Below are 22,916 nucleotides of genomic sequence, written 5' to 3'. Positions count from 1 at the left end.
AGACCTGGATGACCCTCCTGGCTCCTGGCTTCTGCCTGGCCCAGACCCATCCATAGCTATTTGGAGAGTGAACCAGCTGTTGGAAAACCTTTCTCTGTCTCTCTTTCTCGGTAACTCTGCTTTTCAAGTAAATAAATAAATCTCTTTCTAAAAAAAGATCTTTTATTGTTGACTTTAGAAACCTACCTTAATTAAATCTACATAATTCCACAATGCATAATTCATCTATAATTCTACAATATTTGATTCATGTCCACTTTCAAAAAACAATGAGGCTTAACTATCTGTGCTAAATATCCCCAAGAGGGGATTTTTCTTCCCTAAAAGCAGATCTTTTCTTCTCCAGGGAGGGGCAAGTCTTTAGGATAAAATATAATCTAATCTTACGTGCTCTATTAAAATTCTCTAGCATGAACTTTTGAGTTCCATAAGAACAAGAACTAAGATAAGCATACCAGATTTCCCTGACTTTCTATGATTTGGAACCTGTAATTCTGCTTAAAATTTGGTACTTAAAAATATCATTCATGGGCCAGCGCCGCGGCTCACTAGGCTAATCCTCCGCCTTGCGGCGCCCGGCACACCGGGTTCTAGTCCCGGTCAGGGCGCCGGATTCTGTCCCGGTTGCCCCTCTTCCAGGCCAGCTCTCTGCTGTGGCCAGGGAGTGCAGTGGAGGATGGCCCAAGTGCTTGGGCCCTGCACCCCATGGGAGACCAGGAGAAGTACCTGGCTCCTGCCATCGGATCAGCGCGGTGCGCCGGCCGCAGCGCGCTGGCCGTGGCGGCCATTGGAGGGTGAACCAATGGCAAAGGAAGACCTTTCTCTCTGTCTCTCTCTCTCTCACTGTCCACTCTGCCTGTCAAAAAAAAAATATATCATTCATGATTAGCAGACAATATTTTTAATCCACCCCTTTTAGTTATCTCTCATTTCATTAGATGCTAACCAGAATTTCTAAGGTAACAATTTATTTCATGTATGAAGTTTCAAATAACTTAAATCATCAACAAGTCAAGCTGATATCTCACCTTTGAAATTCTAACTGCAGAAGGAGCTCCAGGAAAACCAGGAATACAAGTTTTAAATTCACTAATTTTGCTGAAAGGGCCTATTCCACAACCATTGATTGCAGCAACCCTGAATCTGTATCCTGTGCCTGGAACAAGATCCTGTTTCTTGAGTAGACTGTAGTCAGGTACATCTGCATTTCCTACCTAAAATGTAACGCATGCAAAAGTCAAAGAAATGGCACCGTCAACATCACTAAAATTTTTAAATTATTTTTTCATTAAATACAAAAATGTTAACAAATAATTTATGCTTTGAGGTTCCAGTTTACATTTATTTACTTCACACATGGTATGAATCCTCTTAAATAAAAGCAACTAAGACAACAAATCAAATCAGTGTTTCTAAGGAAAAATGTACTTTCCAGTTAAGAATCACTGGTTTTTATAAAGAGAAATACATGAATTGTATGAGGGTAGAAAAAAATTAATAACCACTATAAACAAAGTAACAATTATGCTATCCCTGTGTAGACCTAACATGAAGCAGAAATTTCAGACTTAGTCTGCTGGGACAACACCCTTTAGAAATAATAAGCAAGCAAGCAACACAGTAAAGGAATGACTAGCATGTAACAGAGAGCATCTAAAAATTCATGAGGTAGGCATTTGACACAGCAGTTAAGGTGCTGCTTAGGACATCCACATTCTAATTAGATTGCAAGGTTATTTATTTAGTCATTCATTCATTCATTCATTTAAAGTCGGAGTTACAGACAGATCTTCCATCTGCTGTTTCACCACCAGATGGCCTCAACAGCCAGGCCAAACACAAGAGCCAGAAGCTTCATCTGGGTCTCCCACATAAGTGGCAGGAGCCCAAACACTTAGACCATCTTCTGCTGCTTTACCTAGGCTGTTAGCAGGGAGCTGGATTGGAAGAGGAGCAGCTGGGACACAAAGCAGCAACTATATGGGACGTTGGCAGCATCACAGGTAACGGCTTTACCCACTATGCCACAACACCACCTCTGAAGTGCAAGTTCTAATCTCAGCTCCACTCCCTATTCCAGCTTCCTGCTAATGTATACCCTGGGAGGTAGCAAGTGACGGCTCAAGTACTTGTTCCTGCCAACTCATGTAGAGGCCTGAGTTGAGTTCCTGACTCTTGCCTTCAGCTTGGCCATGATCTAGTTGTTATGGGCATTTGGGGAGAGAACTGGAGGATGGGAAGATCTCTCTCCCTCCCTCCCTCCCTCCCTCCCTCCCTCCCTCCCTCCCTCCCTCCCTCCCTCCCTCCTTTCTTTCTTTCTTTCTTTCTTTCTTTCTTTCTTTCTTCTCAATATTTTATTTATTTATTTGAGAGTACAGTTACAGTGATAGGGAGAGATAGAAAAGTCTTCCTTCTGTTGGTTCACTCCCCAAATGGCCGCAACAGCTGATCCGAAGCCAGGAGCCAGGTGCTTCTTCCTGGTCTCCCATGCGGGTGCAGGGGCCCAAGCACTTGGGCCATCTTCTACTGCTTTCCCAGGCCACCACAGAGAGCTAGATTGGAAGAGGAGCAGCTGGGATTAGAACCGGCACCCATATGCGATGCCGGCACTGCAGGTGGAGGATAAACCTACTGTGCCATGGCGCCGGCCCTTCTTTCTGACTTTCAAAAGCAAATTTTTAAAAAATTTTTTAATTAAATAGTCAGTACAGAGGGATGGGCATTTGGCCTAGTGGTTAAGATACCCAATCCGGCCGGCGCCGCGGCTCACTAGGCTAATCCTCCGCCTTGCGGCGCCGGCACACCGGGTTCTAGTCCCGGTAGGGGCGCCGGATTCTGTCCCGGTTGCCCCTCTTCCAGGCCAGCTCTCTGCTGTGACCAGGGAGTGCAGTGGAGGATGGCCCAGGTGCTTGGGCCCTGCACCCCATGGGAGACCAGGAGAAGTACCTGGCTCCTGCCTTCGGATCAGCGTGGTGTGCCGGCAGCAGCGCGCCGGTCGCGGCAGCCATTGGAGGGTGAACCAACGACAAAAGGAAGACCTTTCTCTCTGTCTTTCTCTCTCACTGTCCACTCTGCCTGTCAAAAAAAAAAAAAAAAAAAAAAACAAAAAAACCCAATCCCAATCAGAGTTGGAATCCTATTTCCACTTCTGACTCCAGCTTCTTGTTAATGTGACAGTAGTGATGGCACAAATAACTGGGTTCTTCCTGTCACACATGGGAGACCTGGATTGAGTTCCCAGCTCCTGGCTTTGGCTTTTGCAGCAGGCATTTGGGCAGTGAACCAGCAGATGGGAGCACTCTCTTGGTCTCTGTCTCTCTTTGACTCTCAAATACATATTTTTAAAAAAATTAAAATCCAGCAGACACTGAATTAAGGTTAAACAAAAATAATTAGATTGCATATTTTAGGTAGGAAAATCATACCTTTCAAACAATTTTCATACATTCTCCCTAAATCTCACAATACTGCTGTGATACAGGGAATGCTAAAGTATAATCTTACTTTAAAGGTGCTTTGTCATCTCTATTTTACAGAGGAGGAAACCAAGTCTCAGTTTAAACAACTATCTTGTCAAAGATCAGACTGTTGGGTGCTGGAACTAGTGGTTCAAATCCAAGTTTAATGGCTATAAATTTTATGCTTTTTTTTCATTTAGGAAAAATTAGGTAGTTAATAGGTCCCCAGAAATGGAAATGTCATTATATGTATGAAATTCAAATGTGGGCAGAAAGTTCATTAGATATAATACTAACAAATTATTAACCAAAATTTCTGTTTATGAAAATAATTGAAAAAATTATAAAGATTCCAGAAGTAACATTGGAGGAATTAAATATAAATACTATATATAGTCTCTATTTTTGCAGATCTTCAGATTTAAGATTAATATCATTTTTTGAATAATTTCTTCTCAAAAATTTTCAGTCAATATCAGAAAATAAATTAGTTCAATAAGCTTGGGAGCTGCTATTTCTTCAAATTCTTAAAGGGTTAATTAAGGAGCTTTAGAATCACAGAAAATATTAGATAGTACTTCATAGAATACAGGGCTTTCATAGTTTTTAAATCATGAAGTCAGGAATAAAAATAATTTCTGAATAAAAGGAAATAGGAACAGGTATTTGGCATAGCAGTTAAAGTCACTGCTTCGGATGCTTCTGTCCCATATCAGAGTACCTGGTTCAAGTCCTAGCTACTCTATTTCTGATCCAGTTTCCTGTTAATGTATTTCATTTCATGAGAGATAGCAGGTAATGGCTCAAATACTAGCGTCTCTGCCACCCATAGAGGAGACCTAGATTAAATTCCAGGTTCCTTGTAGAAGTGAAACTGACACTATAAGAAGCAATGATTTGGCCGGCGCCACGGCTCACTAGGCTAATCCTCCGCCTTGCGGCGCCGGCACACCGGGTTCTAGTCCCGGTTGGGGCGCTGGATTCTGTCCCGGTTGCCCCTCTTCCAGGCCAGCTCTCTGCTGTGGCCAGGGAGTGCAGTGGAGGATGGCCCAGGTGCTTGGGCCCTGCACCCCATGGGAGACCAGGAAAAAGCACCTGGCTCCTGGCTCCTGCCATTGGATCAGCGCGGTGCGCCGGCCGCAGTGCGCCAGCCGCGGCGGCCATTGGAGGGTGAACCAACGGCAAAGGAAGACCTTTCTCTCTGTCTCTCTCTCTCACTGTCCACTCTGCCTGTCAAAAAAAAAAAAAAAAAAAAAAAAAAAAAAAAAGAAGCAATGATTTGATCAGCCCTTGTCTTGACTCTTGAGGAACAGCTTACTATTTTATTCTTTTTAGTATTTTCTTTTTCTACTAAATACCATTTGTTGAACTCTTTAATTAACACAGAATTATTATAGGGTGTTTAAATCCAACTGAAAATTGATCCCTGTTAAAAATAAGAGTGGGAATAAAAGAGGGAGGAGATGTACAGTTCGGCACATGCTCCCTCGGACTCACCCCTACGGGTAAAGCTAAAAACTTGCCATGGGACTGCAAATCCATTAAGTTGGCAGGTACCAATGCCATCTTAATATTTAAAATGATCAGTTTAAGTTCATAACTGATTATAAAGATAGAATTAAGTGTTAAAAGGATCACATAAATAAGACTAGTGTCTGCTAATACTAACTGATAGAATTAAAAAGGAGAGAATGATCCAACATGGGAAACGGGATACACAGCAGACTCATAGAATGGCAGATGCCCTAAACAGCACTCTGGCCTCAGAATCAGCCCTTAAGGCATTCAGATCTGGCTAAAAAGCCCATGAGAGTTTCTCAGGCATGGAAAACCAAGACACTGTGGCAAAAAATGACCTAAATGAAAGATCTCTGTATATGAGATCCTGGTGGAAAGATGGGGCCATCAAAGAAGGAGGTACCTTTCTCTGAAGGGAGGAGAGAACTTCCACTTTGATTATGGTCTTGTCTAAATAAGATCAGAGTTGGTGAACTCAAGAGGCTTTCATAGCCTTGGCAGCTCATGACAAGAGCCTTGGGTGAGTACTGACGTCATAAATAAGAGTGCCAAGTGTTAAATCAACAACAGGAGCCATTGTGCACTTGTTCCCCATGTAGGACCCCTGTCCTTAATGTGTTGTACTATGAGAATTAATGGTAAAACTAATCTTCAAACAGTACTTTATATTTTGTGTGTCTGTGTGGATGCAAACTGTTGAAATCTTTACTCAGTATAGAGTTGATCTTCCGTATATAAAAATAATTAAAGATGAATCTTAATAAACAATGGGATGGGAGAGGGAGTAGGAGATGGGATGATTTGCGGGTGGGAGGGTGGTTATGGGGGGAAGAACTTCTATAATCCAAAAGTTGTACTTTTGAAATTTATATTTATTAAATAAAAGTTTTCTATTAAAAAAATAAAGTTCTGCAGTAACAACAACAAAAAAATTCCAGGTTCCTGGATTCAGCCTGGCCAGTGGGCATTTGGGAAATGAAACAGTGGTAGAAAGATCTCTGTCTTTGTCTCTACGCCTTAGAAGGAAGGAAGCAAGGAAGGAAGAGAGGGAGGGAAGGAGAGAGGGAGGGAGAGAGGAGGGAGGGAGGGAGAGAGGGAAGGAGGGAGGGAGAGAGGGAAGGAGGAAGGAAGGAAATAAGGAAGGAAGGGAGGGAGGGAGAGAGGGAAGGAGGAAGGAAGGAAGGGAGGAAGGGAGGGAGGGAGGGAGGGAGGGAGGGAGGGAGGGAGAATTCCATTTTTTAAATATACTAGGTAACGATATTAGAGATATTTCAAAAATAATCTTAATTTGTGTTTTGGTCAGACTAGATAATTTGACTCAAAACCCAGCTCAGTGACTGTATAACATTTTTTAAATGACATACTTGTGATATGTTCTATAAAAGGAGACTTAACAACAACAACAACAAAATACAAGGTAACTAGGCATACAGAACTCTCAATAATAGGTTGTTGGACATATCTAGATTTTATTCATTCAAGTGACCTGATCAAGGTAATAAAAAAATTCTCATTCTTGAGGCTTATAACTCATATTGAACAAAATATTGAGAGCTACCTTTGAGATGCTTTGCTTTCCTTTTGGCAGCAAATAAAACTGGTTCACCAAAGCTGTATTATTTTTAAAAATTCCCACATCACACCACTGTCGTTCTCCTGCTTTCACTGTGGCCACTGGATTTGAAGGAATCTCTTTCTAATTTCAGAGAAAGAAAATTTTGATGAAGTCTCTTATTGAGCACTTGAGAAATTTCAAGATTTAATAAAATCATGCAGTGATCTACAAGTATATATATGGGTAAACACAACATTAATAGCTCCTAAGTAAATAAAGGCTTGACAGATTAGGTCAACTGACAGTGAAACAGGGATGCCAATTCAAACATAGGGAGTGACAGGCATTCTCCAAGTCAGTAGCTTTGTCCTATCAATTTGGTCGGAGTTAGCATGCTTTTCAATCAGTGATATGTTAAAATGCCAGCCATTTTATAGAACATTGTCATTTCAGAGGCTCTCAGAAAATATAATCCCTTAGTGTAACATAACAACTTGCTCCAAAAAGAGCAAATAAAGAAAATTCATTTCAAGCTGGCTTATTTCTACTTTCAAAAACAACTAGCAGAAGTTCAGTGATCTTTCACTTTAAATACCTGTGATTCTCCAAACCTAAAAGGAGAAAAAGTGTTCAAAACTAAAATGCCATTTGAATATGTTTTAGTATATAGTAAACAGGAATAGATTAAACAGTTTTACATTTTTATCCTGCTTTAAAACAAATGAACTTCTTCTACCTTAAGCTACTTTTAGTGATAAGTGAATTATACTTATCCCTGGAACTAACCTTTTTAAGCCATCTTCTTTATAAATGAGACACTGTTTCCAGAAGCTCAAAACAAACGTGCACTTCAGTTATTTTTGTCTTAAATATATAACAGCAGAAGTACATGCTTATAATTACATTTTTTTGTTAAGGTTATCACATATGACAAAGTAAGCTAACTAGATGAGTTTTTATGGTTTAAAAAAAGCTTTAAATTTGTTTTCCTTTTTTAAAGTTGCAGAAACTCTCAACAACTTTTATAAAACAACTGGCTCCAGCTGAAATAACAATTATAATTCTGCCTGATGCACTGTAAAACAGGCTTGAGAAAAAACAAAGTTCCTTTTAATAATCCTTCTCTGAAAAAGAGTCTAAGAACACTAAGACTTAATATTTTGGAAAAGTGAAATTCAATAAAGGTAAATGAATATATAACTGAAATACATAAAACTGAAAACTATAGATAATTCTTAAAGATCTTAAAAAGTAAACAATTAGGCCAAATAAAAACTCCTATTCATAGCAACAGAGTTGAAATGATGGATAATTTTTTAAAAAATATTCAAAAAGTATACATGAGAAAGTATTCAAAAAGCTCCCAGTGGGGCTGGCTCTGTGGCTCAGTGGGTTAGCCACCGTTTGCAAGGCTGGCATCCCATAACTGGAGTGCCAGTTCAAGTCCTGGCTATTCCGCTTCCAACCCCACTTCCTGCTTATGTGCCTGGGAAGGTAGCAGAAGATGTGGGAGACCAGGATGTAGCTCCTGGCTTCAAGCTTTGACCTGGCCCAACCTTGGCAACTGTGGCCATTTAGGGAGTGAATCAGCAAATGGAAGGTCTTTTTTTTTTCCTTTTTTTTCTCTCACACACACTATCATTCTTTCAAATAAATAAATCTTAAAAAAAAAAAAAGCTAACAGAAAAATGCACTTTATAAAATAATATGCATATATTTCAAAATTTTTTGTACCAAAATAGACATATTTTAATTCCATTTCTCCATGAACTTTTGAAGCATCTTCATATATGTATGTGTTTTTCTTACATTTATGTAATTAAGACAATCTTGATGTATTTGTGAAATGCTTTCGTAGCATTTTAAGTTTGGTGCCAGGCAGATCAATTTTTGCCTTCCATAAAACAATCCATTCTCAGAGATTATTAGGTCATCCTATGTAATGTAATATTGCAATATTCTGTCATGCTCCTACTAAGAAGCTAACAATAATAGAGCCATGCAAGTTTTTCTGTTCTATAACACAGTCTATCTTTAACCATGAATGTAATTTGTATTTAGATATTTGTACACATATATCTGAAGGCACTTCAAAAATTTATAGGAAATGTAATTAAAAGCTAAGTTTAGAGGTAGATGTTTGGTCCAGTGGTTAAGTCTCTGCTTGGGACACCTGCATCCCATATTCGAGTGCCTGGTTTGAGTCCTTTTTTTTTTTTTTTCTTTTTTAAAAATATTTTATTTATTTGAGAGGCAGAGTTACAGACAGAGAGAGGGATAGACAGAGAGAAATCTTCCATCTGCTAGTTCACTCCCTAAGTGGCCACAATGGCTGGAGTTGGGCCAATCCAAAGCCAGGAGCTTTTTCCAGGTCACCCACATGGGTGGGTGTAGGGGCCCAAGCACTTGGGGCATCTCCCACTGTTTTCCCATGTCATAAGCAGAGAGTTGGATCAGAAGAGTAGCAGCAGTGACACAGATTGGTACCCATATGGAATTCCTGCTCCACTTAATGAGGAGGCTTAGCCTACTACGCCACATCACTGTCCCTGAGTTCTAACTTCTTTATGTCTGATCCAGCTTCCTGCTAACGCACACCCTAGGAGACAGCAGGTGATGGCTCAAGTGCTTGTGTCCCTGACACTCATGTAGGAAACCTGGACTGAGTTCTGGACTCCTGGCTTTGGCCTGGCCCAGTCTTGGCTCTTGTGGGCTTTAGGGGAGTGGATCAGTGAATGTAAGATCTCTCTATTGGTCTCTATCTCTCTCACGTTTTCAAATGAAATGAAAATAGACAAGTAAAAAAATTTCTTTAAAGATAAGCTTATATTGGTGCTAAAATTTTTTGAAATTTATACATAGTTTTTCCATAATACACATTTCAGTGAATTTTTTGGAAGATTTTTATATATACAGGTAGGTATATATACATATTTCTGATTATAAAAGTACATGTCATAGAAAAATATAACAAGAAAGTAAAAATTGTGGCTCCACAACTTGGAGACAGTCATCTATCTTTTTTTACAGTGGATGTGTGTGCATGCATGCATGTACAACTGTGAATGTTATGTATATATGTATGTATGTATGTATGTATATGTGTATATATATATATATATATATATATATATATATATATAGTGTGTGTACTTTTTAACAACATGGGATAGGGGTCGGAGCTTTGGCACAGAGAGTTAAAGCCCTGGCATGAAGTGCCAGCATCCCATATGGGCGCCGGTTCTAGTCCCAGCTGCTCCTCTTCCAATCCAGCTCTCTGCTATGGCCTGGGATAGCAGTAGAAGACGGCCCAGGTCCTTGGGCCCCTGCACCCGTGTGGGAGACCCAGAAGAAGCTCCTGGCTCCTGGCTTTGGATCAGTGCAGCTCCAGCCATTGTGGCCATCTGGGGAATGAACCAGCAGATGGAAGACCTCTCTCTCTGTCTCCACCTCTGTCTGTAACTTTTTCAAATAAATAAAATAAATCTTAAAAAAAAAACCAAACAAACCATGAGATCACAGCTTATTATACAGCTTTTTTCACTAAACATACTATGGACATTTTCCTATTTAATTGTTTGTTTCTAAATTTGTCAATTCATTACTAACTGAGACCTGAGAACCTTTTTATGACTTATTTAGAAATTGCTCAGCATTTAAAAGCACATAATCACCTGTAAACATGCATCGTCACAAGATTATATACTTACAGAGAATGGCATTGCTGCACCATGTGTCTCTACACGGCTGATCTTACTTGCAGGCAGAGCACATGTTTCATCAACTAAAAATTAAATAATCACATAAGATTTATTTATATAATAACTTATCAGACACATTAAAGCATAATTTATAAATATACAACTATTAATACTGCCCAACTATACATTTAAAATAACTGAATAAAGTTCATTTTCATAAATACTTAATGACTAGCTGGAACTTCAATGAATGTTTACCAAAGATGAAACAGAATTCCTATTGCAAAACAATAAGAATTTACAAAGTTAGAAATCAACCAAGCTGGGAAAATTGTGCACCCACAGGCAAGAACTAAGGTCTTCTAAGGAAAGGTTTGCTGATTTATTCATGATTGAGAAGATATATTCTGAGTATACTTCTGTGTGAGCTAATCTAAATATATTATGTAAGGCAGCAAAGAATATTTTATATGAATTTAACAGAAACACGTTATCTGCTTATATGATTCAAACAAGATGAAATGCCATTCTTAACTAAGACAAGTAAGTTTGATGACTTTATATACATAAATGGTTCAAAATACAGTATGTGAAACACATTTCAAACCTTCAGATTTGGTACTGAATGTTGTTAGTGAAGTTTCATCTTTAACCACTGCCCCATTTGTACTGGAGGATTCAGTTTTAATGGTCTGCTGGGTTACCATGGTTTGTGTGCTGGAAACAGTACTGGATACAGAAGTTTCAGAGACTACTGTTCTTAAGTCCAGGCAACTAAGTACACCTATGTGTGCTGACGTGTGAGGACCTAAATTTAAAGGGAAAAGATAAAAATATTAATATAGTAACAATAAAAATTTTGGATTGAAATTTAAAAATTATATAACTACGGATAACTATTGTCTCATAGTTCTTGTGTAATTCTTGATACTTTCAGTTTTAAAATCATAAACATACTAAATGGCATTAGTATAAATTTATCATTAGGCATAAAATGTTCAGAAAAAATAAAGTGCATTAGATCTACAATGGATGTTTATCTTCCCAGCTCCCTCTTCCATTCCATACATTGAACCAAAGTTCTTGAACTGTAGTAAATTGTGTAACAAATGGCTTTGCCTCTCTCATTTTAGAGGCAAAAAATAGAGGTAATCAGGCATGAATTCCCTCAATTTTTTGCTTTCTTCTGTCCTAAACTAGAAATGTGTTTATGATCTTCAGCCCATCCTCCCTGGCTTCTTTTCCACTTCAGAAGATGAGCTAATCTCTTTCCTACAGAAGTTTAAGCTATCCTCCTGCATTCTTGTACCATTCTTTGTCCCAGTTTTAGGATCATTTATCAATTACTCCTGTCTTTTCAGGGTTACCAGTTTCTTATTCTTTAGCTTCTGACACTCAGCCTATACACATCACCTAGTCCCAAGTCATAGACATGCATCTTCCTTGACCCACAAGTTCCCTCCAGTTATCACTTTTCTCACCAGTTCCCTTCACAGCAATTTGTATTTCCTTAACTTCCCACCAGTTTGGATCCTTAGCACATTACTCTTAATGAAATGGCTCTGGAAAGCAATGATTTCTAAGGGATACTTTTCAATTTCCATTTTCTTGATCTTTCTGCAAGGTAGATAATGCTGACCACATATTCCTTTTCAAAAAGGACTTGGACCCCTGCACCCCTGTGGGAGACCTAGAAGAGGCTCCTGGCTCCTGACTTCAGATAGGCCCAGTTCCAGCTATTGTGGTCATTTGGGGAGTGAGACATTGGATATAAGACCTCTTTCTCTCTCTCTGCCTCTCTGTCACTCTGCCTTTCAAATAAAAAATAAATCTTAAAAAAATAAAAAAGAGATCTAAACCAGTGTGTTCATTAAATACCTCAAAAAAACTAAATTCAAAATCAAGCCTTTTTCTTAAAACTGTTCTTGCTCCTCTACTTTTTATTTTGATGAAGAGTATGATCATCCATTCTGATTCCAACCCAAAAACCTAGGAGCCACGTTCAAACCATTTGTATTTCTCAAATTCAACCAGCTGGCAAGTCTAACAGATGCAACTTTCTTAAAGTCTTTTAAATAATATATTCCCTCCATCCATCCCAAATACTGCTTTAGTCTCTATCCATCTCCTAACAAGTTTCCCAATCATTTCCTACTATAGTGCTTTCTGATAGAGAGGCTAGAATGCACTCTTAAAAATCTAATGTTACTCCTCCACTTTTTGAAACATACCCTAACCTAGAGAGAAAAAGTCAAACTCCTCCTGTTAATCTGATAGATTACCCTAGATACACTTGAGTGTCTATGATATGCCAGGCACTGTCACTATACAAACACTCTGGTTTTCCTACTTACCTAGTATTAACCTTATTCAAACTGCCTTGTAACATTCATTTAGAATGCACTAAGATTCTGAAACTTCAAAGCTTCTATTTGATTCAGGGCTAAACCTCTTTGTAAAATAAACACATAGAAAATCATTATAAGAAATAAATTTAAGTTAAAGTCTAGGACTAAACTGTAAAAATTATGACCAAATAATTCCCTTATATAAGAAACTCAACTAAACAAAAGAACTCTCCTCTTCCACAGTAATGCAATGATAAAACTATCTTCCTTAAGTATTTTTTAATCTATCCTTGACTCATAAAGAAAAATGGAAATAAAAATGCTCATCTTGAGTTTGGCATTGTGGCAGAAAGGGTTAAGTCACCACCTGCAATGTCAGCATATAATCTGAGCCCTGGTTTGAGTCCCAGCTGCTTGGCTTCTGATCCAACTCCCTGCAAAATGTGCCTGGGAAAGCAGTGAAAGATTGCCTGAGTGTTGAGCCCTTGCCACCCATGTGGGAGACCTGGATGAATTTCTTGGCTCCTGGCTTTGGCCTGTCCCAGTCCCAGCTGTAGCAGCCATTTGGGGAGTAAACCAGTGAATGGGAGTTCTCTCTGTCTCTGTCTTCCTCTCTTTAACTCTGGCTTTCAAATAAGTAAATAAATAAATTTTTAAAAAAATTCCATCTCATTAAATTTGAGTCATCAAAAAATAATTTCAGATTTATATGGCTGTAATGATTTTTTCAAAGTAAAAATAAAGTCACATGTTCTTATATCAGGAATATATCAGTGAAATTAATAAAATAATTTGAGATATTGAAATTAGAGATCATACTTAATATCATACTTAACTGATGGTATTATAATATTCAAATATGCATATTAACAAATTATAAGCTATCTAACAAATGCAATGAATGGACTAATCAACAGTAATTACAAACGGACTGCCTTTCTGAGGATAATCTAGTACCTTGCTAAATAGTATTTAATAAGTACCTATTATTTACCAGGCACAAATTTAGGTGTTGAGGAAACATGAACTAGACAGATATAATCCTTGCTCAAAATAAATAATCTCAGACAGTTAAAAGTGCTAAGTAATGGGACATTAAAACTGAACACACTGGGAGCCGATGCTGTAGTGTAGTGGATTAAGCCTCCATCTGCAGTGCTGACATTCCATATGGGCACCCGTTCAAGTCCTGGCTGCCTTCTTCCAATCCAGCTCTCTGTTACGGCCTGGGAAAGCAGTGGAAGATGGTCCAAGTGCTTGGGCCCCTGTACCAATGTAGGAGACCCAGAAGGAGCTCTTGGCTCCTGGCTTTGGATCAGCCCACCTCCACTATTGTGGCCATTTGGGGAGTGAACCAACAGATGGAAGACCTTTCTCTGTCTCTCCCTCTCTCTGTCTGTAATGCTCTCTCTCAAATAAACAAAAACCTTTAGGAAAAAAAAAACAAAAAACTGAACACACTGGCCAGCCTCAAATGCCATATAAAAACTTGGCTTATTTATATTCTATAACATTTTAACTAAACATTATTATTTAGGTAAGCAGTTACTTGGTATTCTGACATCATTCATAACTAGGTTCTAGATGGTAAGTATTTTATATGAGAAAATGGATCAAAACCATTTGGCTCTATAATTCCCTGCCACCATAAAAAGCTTTAGTTTTATTTAAAATATCATCCTTATACCTTCATTTTTCCTTAGCATGTCTTCCACACTATTATGATTAGAAGCATTAGATGCCAAAGATGAATGTAAAATAGCATTAGAATCTGTTGATGCTTTGAAGTCTGGTGTGTTTTTCATTAAAGTTCCTTTCATGCCTGTATGTTCAGTTTTTGCACTGTTTACTGTATCACTGATCTACAAGAAATAAAATAGGTTACTGTAGCAAGCAGTATTCGATGAAATAGAAATACAAGTAAAAAAAATCAAAGTAATTTACAATTTAAATTTTTTTGAAAATAAATTAACTAAAGTGTGAGATATATTCAAATTATATTCTTAATTTCCTTAGATTAAGTTTTATAAAAGTTTTTAAGAAAACCATTTATTTTCACTTAATTGCTACACTCAAAAGATCAGTTTTTAAAGGAGAAAGTGAGGTTATATTTTGAGAAAAAAATTCATTATTTTCATAAGCAGTAGCTAAGTATTACAAGTAAATATTTAGGTAATACAGGAAAAAACATCAAAGCAACTAACTTAAACATCTGGTCAAATTTTCTCATCAAAATTTAGATATATATGCTAAAGATCCAATAACTCCTAAAAGTAAAATCTCAGTTACACAAAACTTTAATACAAATGAATTATTCAATATGACTGAGTTTTCCATACAGATGGAAAGAATAATACATACATGAGGAGTCTTCAAAAAGTCTATAGGAAATGTGTATTGTGAAAAGGCTATCTATGGGTTTCAAAAATATTTGGCACCAACTGAGCCAAAGTGGAGCCATGGAGGACCAGAACATGGAGGAGCTGCTGGCAAAGGCAGAGCTGGACAAAGCTGAGAAACTACAGGCACATCAAGGCGCACAAGGATGTGGAGTTAGAGTTTGACCTAGGCAACCTGCTGGCTTCTCACCAGAACCACCCAACTGGGCTGTGGCCATGGGGTGCGTGGAAGAGACGCTGGTGGCTCCGCTGCCTAGGCCCACCACTCACTCGCCTACTGCATGAGAAGCTGATGCCCTGGCTGTGGCAGCTGGCACACTTCAAGAACAACTGTCCTAAGAAGGCCAATCTGGTGCAGGAGGAGGTATGAGTTATCAGCTCACCAAGGACGACACCAACGAATGGTAGAGCATGGTGCCCAGTGGTGCTGACCCTTTAGAGGACCAGTTTGCCAATTGCATTCAGGCCAAAAAAGGAATGAATGGGTGACCAAAAACGAATCTGCATGCACACTACCCAGCTGCCCAGCACAGCCATCATGCACTCTACTGGATACCAGAGTAAGAGGGAGCTGGGCATCACCATGCCAAGTGGCTAAGGTCTCTACTCCCTGTCTTCCCTAAAGAGTAAGTGCCATGAGCCTCCAACAAGAGGAGGAAGTTTCAGACTTTGCAGCTGAGAAACAAACAAACAAACAAACAGAAAAAACGCAAACCAACCAGATGGAGCTACTTCCAGTAAAAAACAGCTGGAAGCCTAAGCTGGATGTGACAAGGGCAGATAATGTGACACTAAGTAGCTAATGGAGAAGTGCCAAGGGCAGGCCACCAAGAGGAGGAAATGAGCCAGAAAGGGAAGAGAAACAGAGACAGGCAGGGTCCTGGGGAAAGCCAGGTAGGGGCCCACACCGCTGGGAAGGGAAGAAAATCGGAGGCTTGAGGGACAAGGTGAATTCCAGGCCCCCTGGCTTTGGTGGCAAGAGTAAACAAGAAGACAGTACCAAGAGCTAAGAAGGAAGTAACAGCTTCACCCTCAGACCCCTGTAAACCAAGAACTGTAAATGCCAAATGTGAACTTCTAGATACTGTAGTGGGAAGCAGAAGGAGGTGGTCACTGTCTTCATCAAGCTTGAGACTGAAGGGACAGGTTTTGCTCTCTCCTCAAGAAAGTCTAAGTTGTCAAACCTACAAATTCATGTCTTTCCCACAACTCAGATTGGCTGGAGATTAAGGATGTATGAATTAGGGAAATAATTTGTTCAAAACTAGAAAAGAGTTTTAAAAAGGTTATCTTTTTTTTTTTTTTTTTTTTTTTTTAAATTTTGGATAGGGGGCGAGAGAGAGTTGGCCATGTTTCAGAAACTAAATAGATTGATTTATACATTTCTCCATTATTTTTATAACAAGCTTGTACAAGTATCAAAGGGGGAAGGGAAGATTACAAATATTTTCAGAACTGGATACACAAGAAACAGGTATGTTTATTTCATAAAAGTGTACCTGTAAAAAACATTTTTGCACCAAAATAAATTTATCTTTTAATTCTATTTTTCCATGAGCTTTCTGAAGTACTCTTACACATATCAGTATTCTTTACTGCTAAACATCTTAGATAACAACCTTCCTAATTACATTTTCTCTGCCTTTTAAAACATACTATATCGAACACATCTGAGCTTTTTGATTAAATCATCAATGTGTACATCAGTGATAATTTACCAATACCTATTGGACTACTGAACCATGAAAGAGACCTGGCTTCATTCAAATACTTCAATATTTCTGCTCCTTTTCAGTTATCTGTTTCTTCTTACTTTCTATCTCTACTTTCATTGTCAACTCTTATGATTTCTCTAGGGATACTTGTCTATAACATGCCCTGTGCTTGCCCTTAATGGTGGTGATGGTGCTTCTGTTAATAAATGACAGCCACAATCATTGCACCAGACATTGTGCCAGGTATCATGCTACACATTTAAACTTATCGCACTTCATCTTTACAAGAATTCTCTTAAGTTGGATAATGTGACTTATTCTAGAGATGAAGAAAATGAGATTCTGAGAACTCAGGTAGCCAGTAAATAACAAAGCTGGAATATAAACTCAGGTTCATCTAATTCCAGTATCTTCACGTTACAGTGTCTCTACTATGCTCTTTCCTTTAAACTCAGATAATCTAACTAGAATTGTGTAAAATAAGAATAAAGAAATTCCTAGATTTTTGGTTAAACATGGTAGATTAAAAATATATATATTTCAGGATATTTCTCCAAAAATCCAATTCAAGTAGGAATGGAAACTTAAAAAGTATAAAGGTAAAAAATTATAAGGAAAAAGAAAGGGAGAAGAGACAATGGTAGATAAGATGTAAAGCAGAAAAAAACTAGAAGTTAAGAGCCTACAGGTAGAAAGTCACTAAGACTTGCAGGGTTTGTGCTACAGGGCTCAGAAAAGCATCAGGTCCTGTGGTGTCAGTGGTGCAGATTCCAAGTGACAGCAGAGGACTGCCACCTGAAAGCCTGCAGAAGAAGCGCTGGAGCCCCAGATCTGCTCTCCCAGCACCCCAGGTCAATTTCCTCTCCCCTATTCTAATTAAAGACGCGAAATAAGTAGAAAGGCTGAAATGTGAGGATCTAGGGGTTAGCACTGTGGTACAACAGTCCAAGCTGCCACTTGCAATACCAGCATCCCACATGGGCGCTGGTCCATGTCCTGGTTGCTCCATTTACAATCCAGCTCCCTGCTAATAGCCTGGGAAAAGCAGCAGGAAGATGGCCCAAGTGCTTGGACCCCTGCAGCCATGTGGGAGACCCGGAAGAAGCACCTGGCTCCTGACTTACACCTGGCCTAGCCCTGGCTGTTTTGGCCATCTGGGGAGCAAACTAGCACAAGGAAGATCTCTTTCTGTCTCTTCCTCTCTCTCTGTAACTCTTTCAAATAAAAACAAATAAATCTTTAAAGAGAAATTATCCTGCTACAGATTTATTGAATTTCAAGTCCTGCCTGTGGTTGCCTTGGTAGGGCCAGACCACATAATTTCATGAGCCCTGTAGGCCACATGTTCCCAATCCCTGGTCTAGACTACAGAACAGGGTCCCTTGGGTGAGGGTAAGGAAGAGGCACCCATACTGAAAATAGGAATTAAGTGAAAGTCTACATGTTGAATAGAAAGATACTCTCACTCATTCCCTTACTAAGTTCCTAGAATACTCAAAGCCAGGCTTAGAGGGGCCAGCATTATGGCATAATGGGTTAAGCTGCCATATTCAGTGCTGGAATCCCACATGGGCACTGGTTCAAGTCCCAGCTGCTCCACTTCTGATCCAGCTCTCTGCTATGGCCTCAGAAAGCAGTAGAAGATGGTCCAAGTCCTTCGGCCCCTGCACCTACGTGGGAGACCTGGATGAAGTTCCTGGCTCCTGGCTTCAGCCTGGCCTAGCCCCAGATGTTGTGGCCATTTAGGGAGTGAACCAGTGGATGGAATATCTCTACTCCTTTCAAAAAACAAACAAACAAACAAAATAAATCTTAAAACAAAACAATCAAAAAAAATCCAGACTCATAAACCCTTGGGAAGAGGTTGGAGAATTCTAATAGGAAACTAACTTGCCTGAAAGAAAAGACTCACAGATACTGGTATTTACAGGTCCTCTCCCAATTGCCCTTATTTAGGTCCACTAATCAACAATTCATGCTCACACACATGGACCTCCCAAGCTCCCCTTGATGTCTACTTTCAACATGAAAGAAGGAGTAGGATTTGTGGCCCAGCGGGTTAAGCCTGGGACACTTGCATGCCATGCTGGAGTGCTGGTTGAGTCCTAGTTCCTCTGCTTCTGATTCAGCTTCCTTTTAATGCACCATGGGAGTCAGCAGATAATGGATCAAGTGCTTAAACTCCTGCTACCCACATGGAAGACTCGGATGGAATTTCAGGCTCCTGGCTTTGGACTGATCTAGCCCTTGCCCATCATCAGCTTTGGGGAAGTGAATATTTGGATGGGTGCTCTTTTTGTCTCTCAAATAAAAAAAAAACTAATTAAATGTATTTAAAGTTAGATAGAACATTCATAACATAAAATAGAAAATTTTCACAAAGTAGAATACACAGAAAATAGGAGATAAAAACTAAAATTAGAGGACTAGTTCAGGAGAATCAACAAGAGTTTTAAAAACTTAAAAAGGGACAGGAAATAGGAGCCAGCAATGTGAGGTGGACATTCCTGGAGCTTCAGGGAGATCCTGGGAAAGCAAAATGGAGGGGTGGTGTCTAACCTAATGGCCTGCACCCTGGCTTACAGCAAGAAGCTGGAGGAGTTGAGAGAGAGCTTCCTGGACAATAAATCCTTGGCTACTAGAATTGACCAGGACAGCAGAACTGCACTGCATCGGGCATGCTCAGATGGACATACAGAAATTATTGAATTCTCCTCTTCTCATCACTGCTTCTGCTGGCCTGAGACTGAAAAGGCCCTTCTGGGAAAGGGTGCTCCAGTGAATGCAGTCAATCAGAATGGCTGTACTCCTCTATACAACACAGCTTTCAAAAGCAGACAAGAGACTGCTATCATGTTACTGCAAGGCGGTGCTAATCCAGACACTATGGACCATTATGATGGCTATATCAAGCACTGTGCAGCAGCCAAGGACACTTAGCCTATGATAAGGAGAGAGTATAAGAGGCAAAACTATTGGTGTTCCAAGGAGCAAATTTTCACATTGAAAATAAAGAAGACAAGACATCCCTGCAAGTAGCCAAATGTGGCCTGGGTTTAATCCTCAAGAGAATGGTGTAATATTAAGCAGCTTGGATTTATCCTTACTTTGCATGCTTTTTCCATTGTCTCCAGTTTCCTGGAAATTAATATACTTGTACACAAGGTATCCTCTATGAATTGTTAAGCTTTCTCACCTTCAAAGTGTTATAAACATGTTACCTAATATTCCTGAGTTACTGTCCTAAACTTACAACATGCTTTCCAAGCATTAAATAATTGTCAAGATTGTTCTGTTATTATTGTGTATTATTCTGTATTAAATGTGGTTTATTTGGAATAAGTGATTCTGTGTTTGTTGCAAGTCTTCAGCACTCTCCCATGTACTTTCCATCCCCCTCAGAGGCAGCAGTCCAATTGTCCTGCCATGTAGTTCTAGGTAATTCTACATGTTCCTTCTCATACTTAAAACATATCCTAACTTATTTCTCAAGATCACTCAGAGGCCTATGCCAAATATTTCTGATTGTTATTTTTTTAATTATAAGGTTTAATTTATTTTGTTATAGGAGAAATATATATATGTATATATATATATGGACTAAATTTTAAGGTGGAGAGAATGCTCTAAAATAATGAAAAACAATAGCCTGTGGACTCACGTACCTTACTGATAACTTGTTTCCTTCTAAAACCCAATATTGTTTTTGAAAAGGGAGTTTTAAAGTTATCCAGATTGGATCATTCAGTATTGAAAAGAATGTTAAACTTGTTAAAATGATATGTAACAAAAATGTGTTTTGACTTGTACTAAAGAGACTAAAAAATGTTTAAAGAAAAAGAACTTAAAAAAGACATACTCTAAAGCATATCATTGTTGAAATTTCAGAATACTAGGGATAAAAAGAGGTCTTATATAAATGATCGAGAATCCGAGTGGCATTAGACTTTTCAACAGCAACACCAAATACTAAAAGACAGCAGGAAAATGCCTTCATATTTATGAGAGTAATGTTTCCAATACAGAATTCCATAATCCAGCTAAATTATCAACAAAATGTGAGCAGACTGAAGACATTTTCAGATATACAAGATCTCAAAAAAGTTTACCTCTCATGAACTCATTCTCAGGAAACTGCTGATGGGACTATCATAAGAAAGCAAGGGAAGACAACAGAAATGAGGCCAAGGGATTTCCTGCTTCTTGTGACACTTTGGTTCAGGATCTGGAAGCCATGAAGATCTTTGATGTGCTAGCAGGGCACCTCCTGCTTCTTGTGTCTGCTCATAGTTTGCAAGACTTGTTTGTAGCCTGTACTGAATTCTGGCTCCGGGTCAAAGTTAGACGGGCACCTTTTGTGGATGAACTGCATCCACAGGCTTATAAGCTCTCTCTTGGAACTGGCTACCCTGTAAGCAGAGTGTTGTCTAGTTACTTTGAGTTCATCTATATGCTTACTTCTTGTAGCATCAGGAAATATGAATGCCTTTGGGGTATTCTTATTGAGAGTTCAGTTTCATATGAACCAGTATTTCTAAAGGTCAGAAGTCATGTCCCAATATCATGCTCTATCCAAAGAAAATTTTCATTTACCTTCACATCAAAAGAAGTAGAAAATAATGGTAGTGCATTTGAAGAAACATTCAGAGGGCCAGTGGAAAAGAAAAATTCAACATGTCAAGTAGAAAATTTTGGGACTCATCCAGGGCCATCATTCAAGAACAGTGTTACCCTTGGAGGAGTTGTAACTTTTCCTTGGTCTTAAGTGGAGGAATTAAGCTATAAATTCTGGTGGTTAAGGCAACCTTACTAACATTGGGACTCTGACTATGTAAGGATTGCACTACTTCTTTTTTTTTTTTTTTTTTTAATTTTTTGACAGGCAGAGTGGACAGTGAGAGAGAGAGAGACAGAGAGAAAGGTCTTCCTTTGCCGTTGGTTCACCCTCCAATGGCCGCCACGGCCGGCGCGCTGCGGCCTGCGCACTGCGCTGATCCGATGGCAGGAGCCAGGTACTTATCCTGGTCTCCCATGGGGTGCAGGGCCCAAGCACTTGGGCCATCCTCCACTGCACTCCCTGGCCACAGCAGAGAGCTGGCCTGGAAGAGGGGCAACCGGGACAGAATCTGGCGCCCCGACCGGGACTAGAACCCGGTGTGCCGGCACTGCAAGGCAGAGGATTAGCCTAGTGAGCCTCGGCGCCGGCCCAGGATTGCACTACTTCTTACAAGTTGGACTTATGCCTGTGGATACCATCTTCTTCCTTTTTAATAATGTTCTTTTAAAATGAATTTGTGCTGCTGTATATCATTTTGAATTCTTGGGTGGAGAGCAAAGGAGCTTTCTGAGACTTTTAAATTATCCATAAAGGCAATTTTTTAAAATTAAAGTTTTGGGGGCTGGCACTGTGGTGCAGCAGGTTAATGCCCTGGCCTGAAGCGCTGGCATCCCATATGGGCACCGGTTCGAGACCCGGCTGCTCCTCCCCCAATCCAGCTCTCTGCTACGGCCTGGGAAAGCAGTGGAAGATGGCCCAGGTCCTTGGGCCCCTGTACCCACATGGGAGACCCAGAAGAAGCTCCTGGCTCTTGGCTTCAGATCAGCACATCTCCGGCCGTTGTGGCCAATTGGGAAGTGAACCATCAGATGGAGGACCTCTCTCTCTCTGCCTCTCCTCTCTCTGTGTAACTCTGACTTTCAAATAAATAAATATTTAAAAAAATTAAAGTTTTGAATATCTTGGGGGAAAAAAAGAGAAAGGAGGCCAAGAATCACAGGTTTTAACACAGGAAAGAAATAAAAGAACTTCCTACTATGATACAAATGGAAGTTGTAAGATGATGGCTATGCAGCAGGCCTAGAAAAGAACCGTTAGAGACCAGGGTATGAAGACAGAGGGACCCAGGAAGAAAGTTTCCAAGAGAAAAAAGAAAATAAAGAAAACTACCTTGCATGTTTGAATATTTTGAGAGGAATTTTAATAATTTTGCTGCAAATGAAAACAGGAGGCAGTATTAACAACAGGAAAAACACAGAATCATGACATACTACATAGCTCATCTGTAACTATGTCACCAGCAAAAGATAAATGGGTGGGGAGGGGATGAGAAAATATTTTAAGAGATCATCAAATCTTTATCTTCCATTACTGAATATAATTGATCTAAAGTTAGAAAATCAAGCAGTGACAGCATTAAGGATTTTATTTAGTAGTTGGTCAAA

General features: G+C 39.4%; 2 protein-coding genes across 5 annotated transcripts in view; one reads left to right on the top strand and one right to left on the bottom strand.

Annotated features, from left to right (window-relative positions):
- The window catches only part of HCFC2 (host cell factor C2), an 86,402-nt gene that overhangs the window by 33,937 nt on the left and 29,549 nt on the right, over positions 1 to 22,916 (bottom strand). For 3 of the 4 annotated variants that reach the window (XM_008257001.5, XM_089308899.1, XM_002711233.6), the window contains exons 10-14: positions 14,268 to 14,442; positions 10,840 to 11,040; positions 10,242 to 10,315; positions 6,535 to 6,672; positions 1,029 to 1,214 (exon numbers count right to left, since the gene is read on the bottom strand). In XM_008257001.5, the coding sequence (XP_008255223.1) occupies positions 1,029 to 1,214; positions 6,535 to 6,672; positions 10,242 to 10,315; positions 10,840 to 11,040; positions 14,268 to 14,442 (774 nt within the window). Of the gene's footprint in view, positions 1 to 1,028; positions 1,215 to 6,534; positions 7,363 to 10,241; positions 10,316 to 10,839; positions 11,041 to 14,267; positions 14,443 to 22,916 lie in introns of all 4 variants that reach the window. The other variant, XR_016216992.1, reaches the window with a different exon arrangement.
- LOC127491098 (uncharacterized) lies at positions 15,391 to 19,755 on the top strand. Its single transcript, XM_089308740.1, has 3 exons — positions 15,391 to 15,464; positions 16,061 to 16,213; positions 19,214 to 19,755. The coding sequence occupies exons 1-3, from the start codon at positions 15,391 to 15,393 to the stop codon at positions 19,632 to 19,634; spliced, it is 648 nt and encodes a 215-aa protein (XP_089164866.1). The 3' UTR covers positions 19,635 to 19,755.

Source organism: Oryctolagus cuniculus, chromosome 11 (assembly GCF_051225735.1).
Source record: "Oryctolagus cuniculus isolate XC-2025 breed Fujian yellow rabbit chromosome 11, ASM5122573v1, whole genome shotgun sequence".
NCBI lineage: Eukaryota > Metazoa > Chordata > Mammalia > Lagomorpha > Leporidae > Oryctolagus > Oryctolagus cuniculus.
The sequence above is the reverse complement of the archived record's forward strand: the minus strand, read 5'-3'. Positions and strand labels throughout refer to the sequence as shown.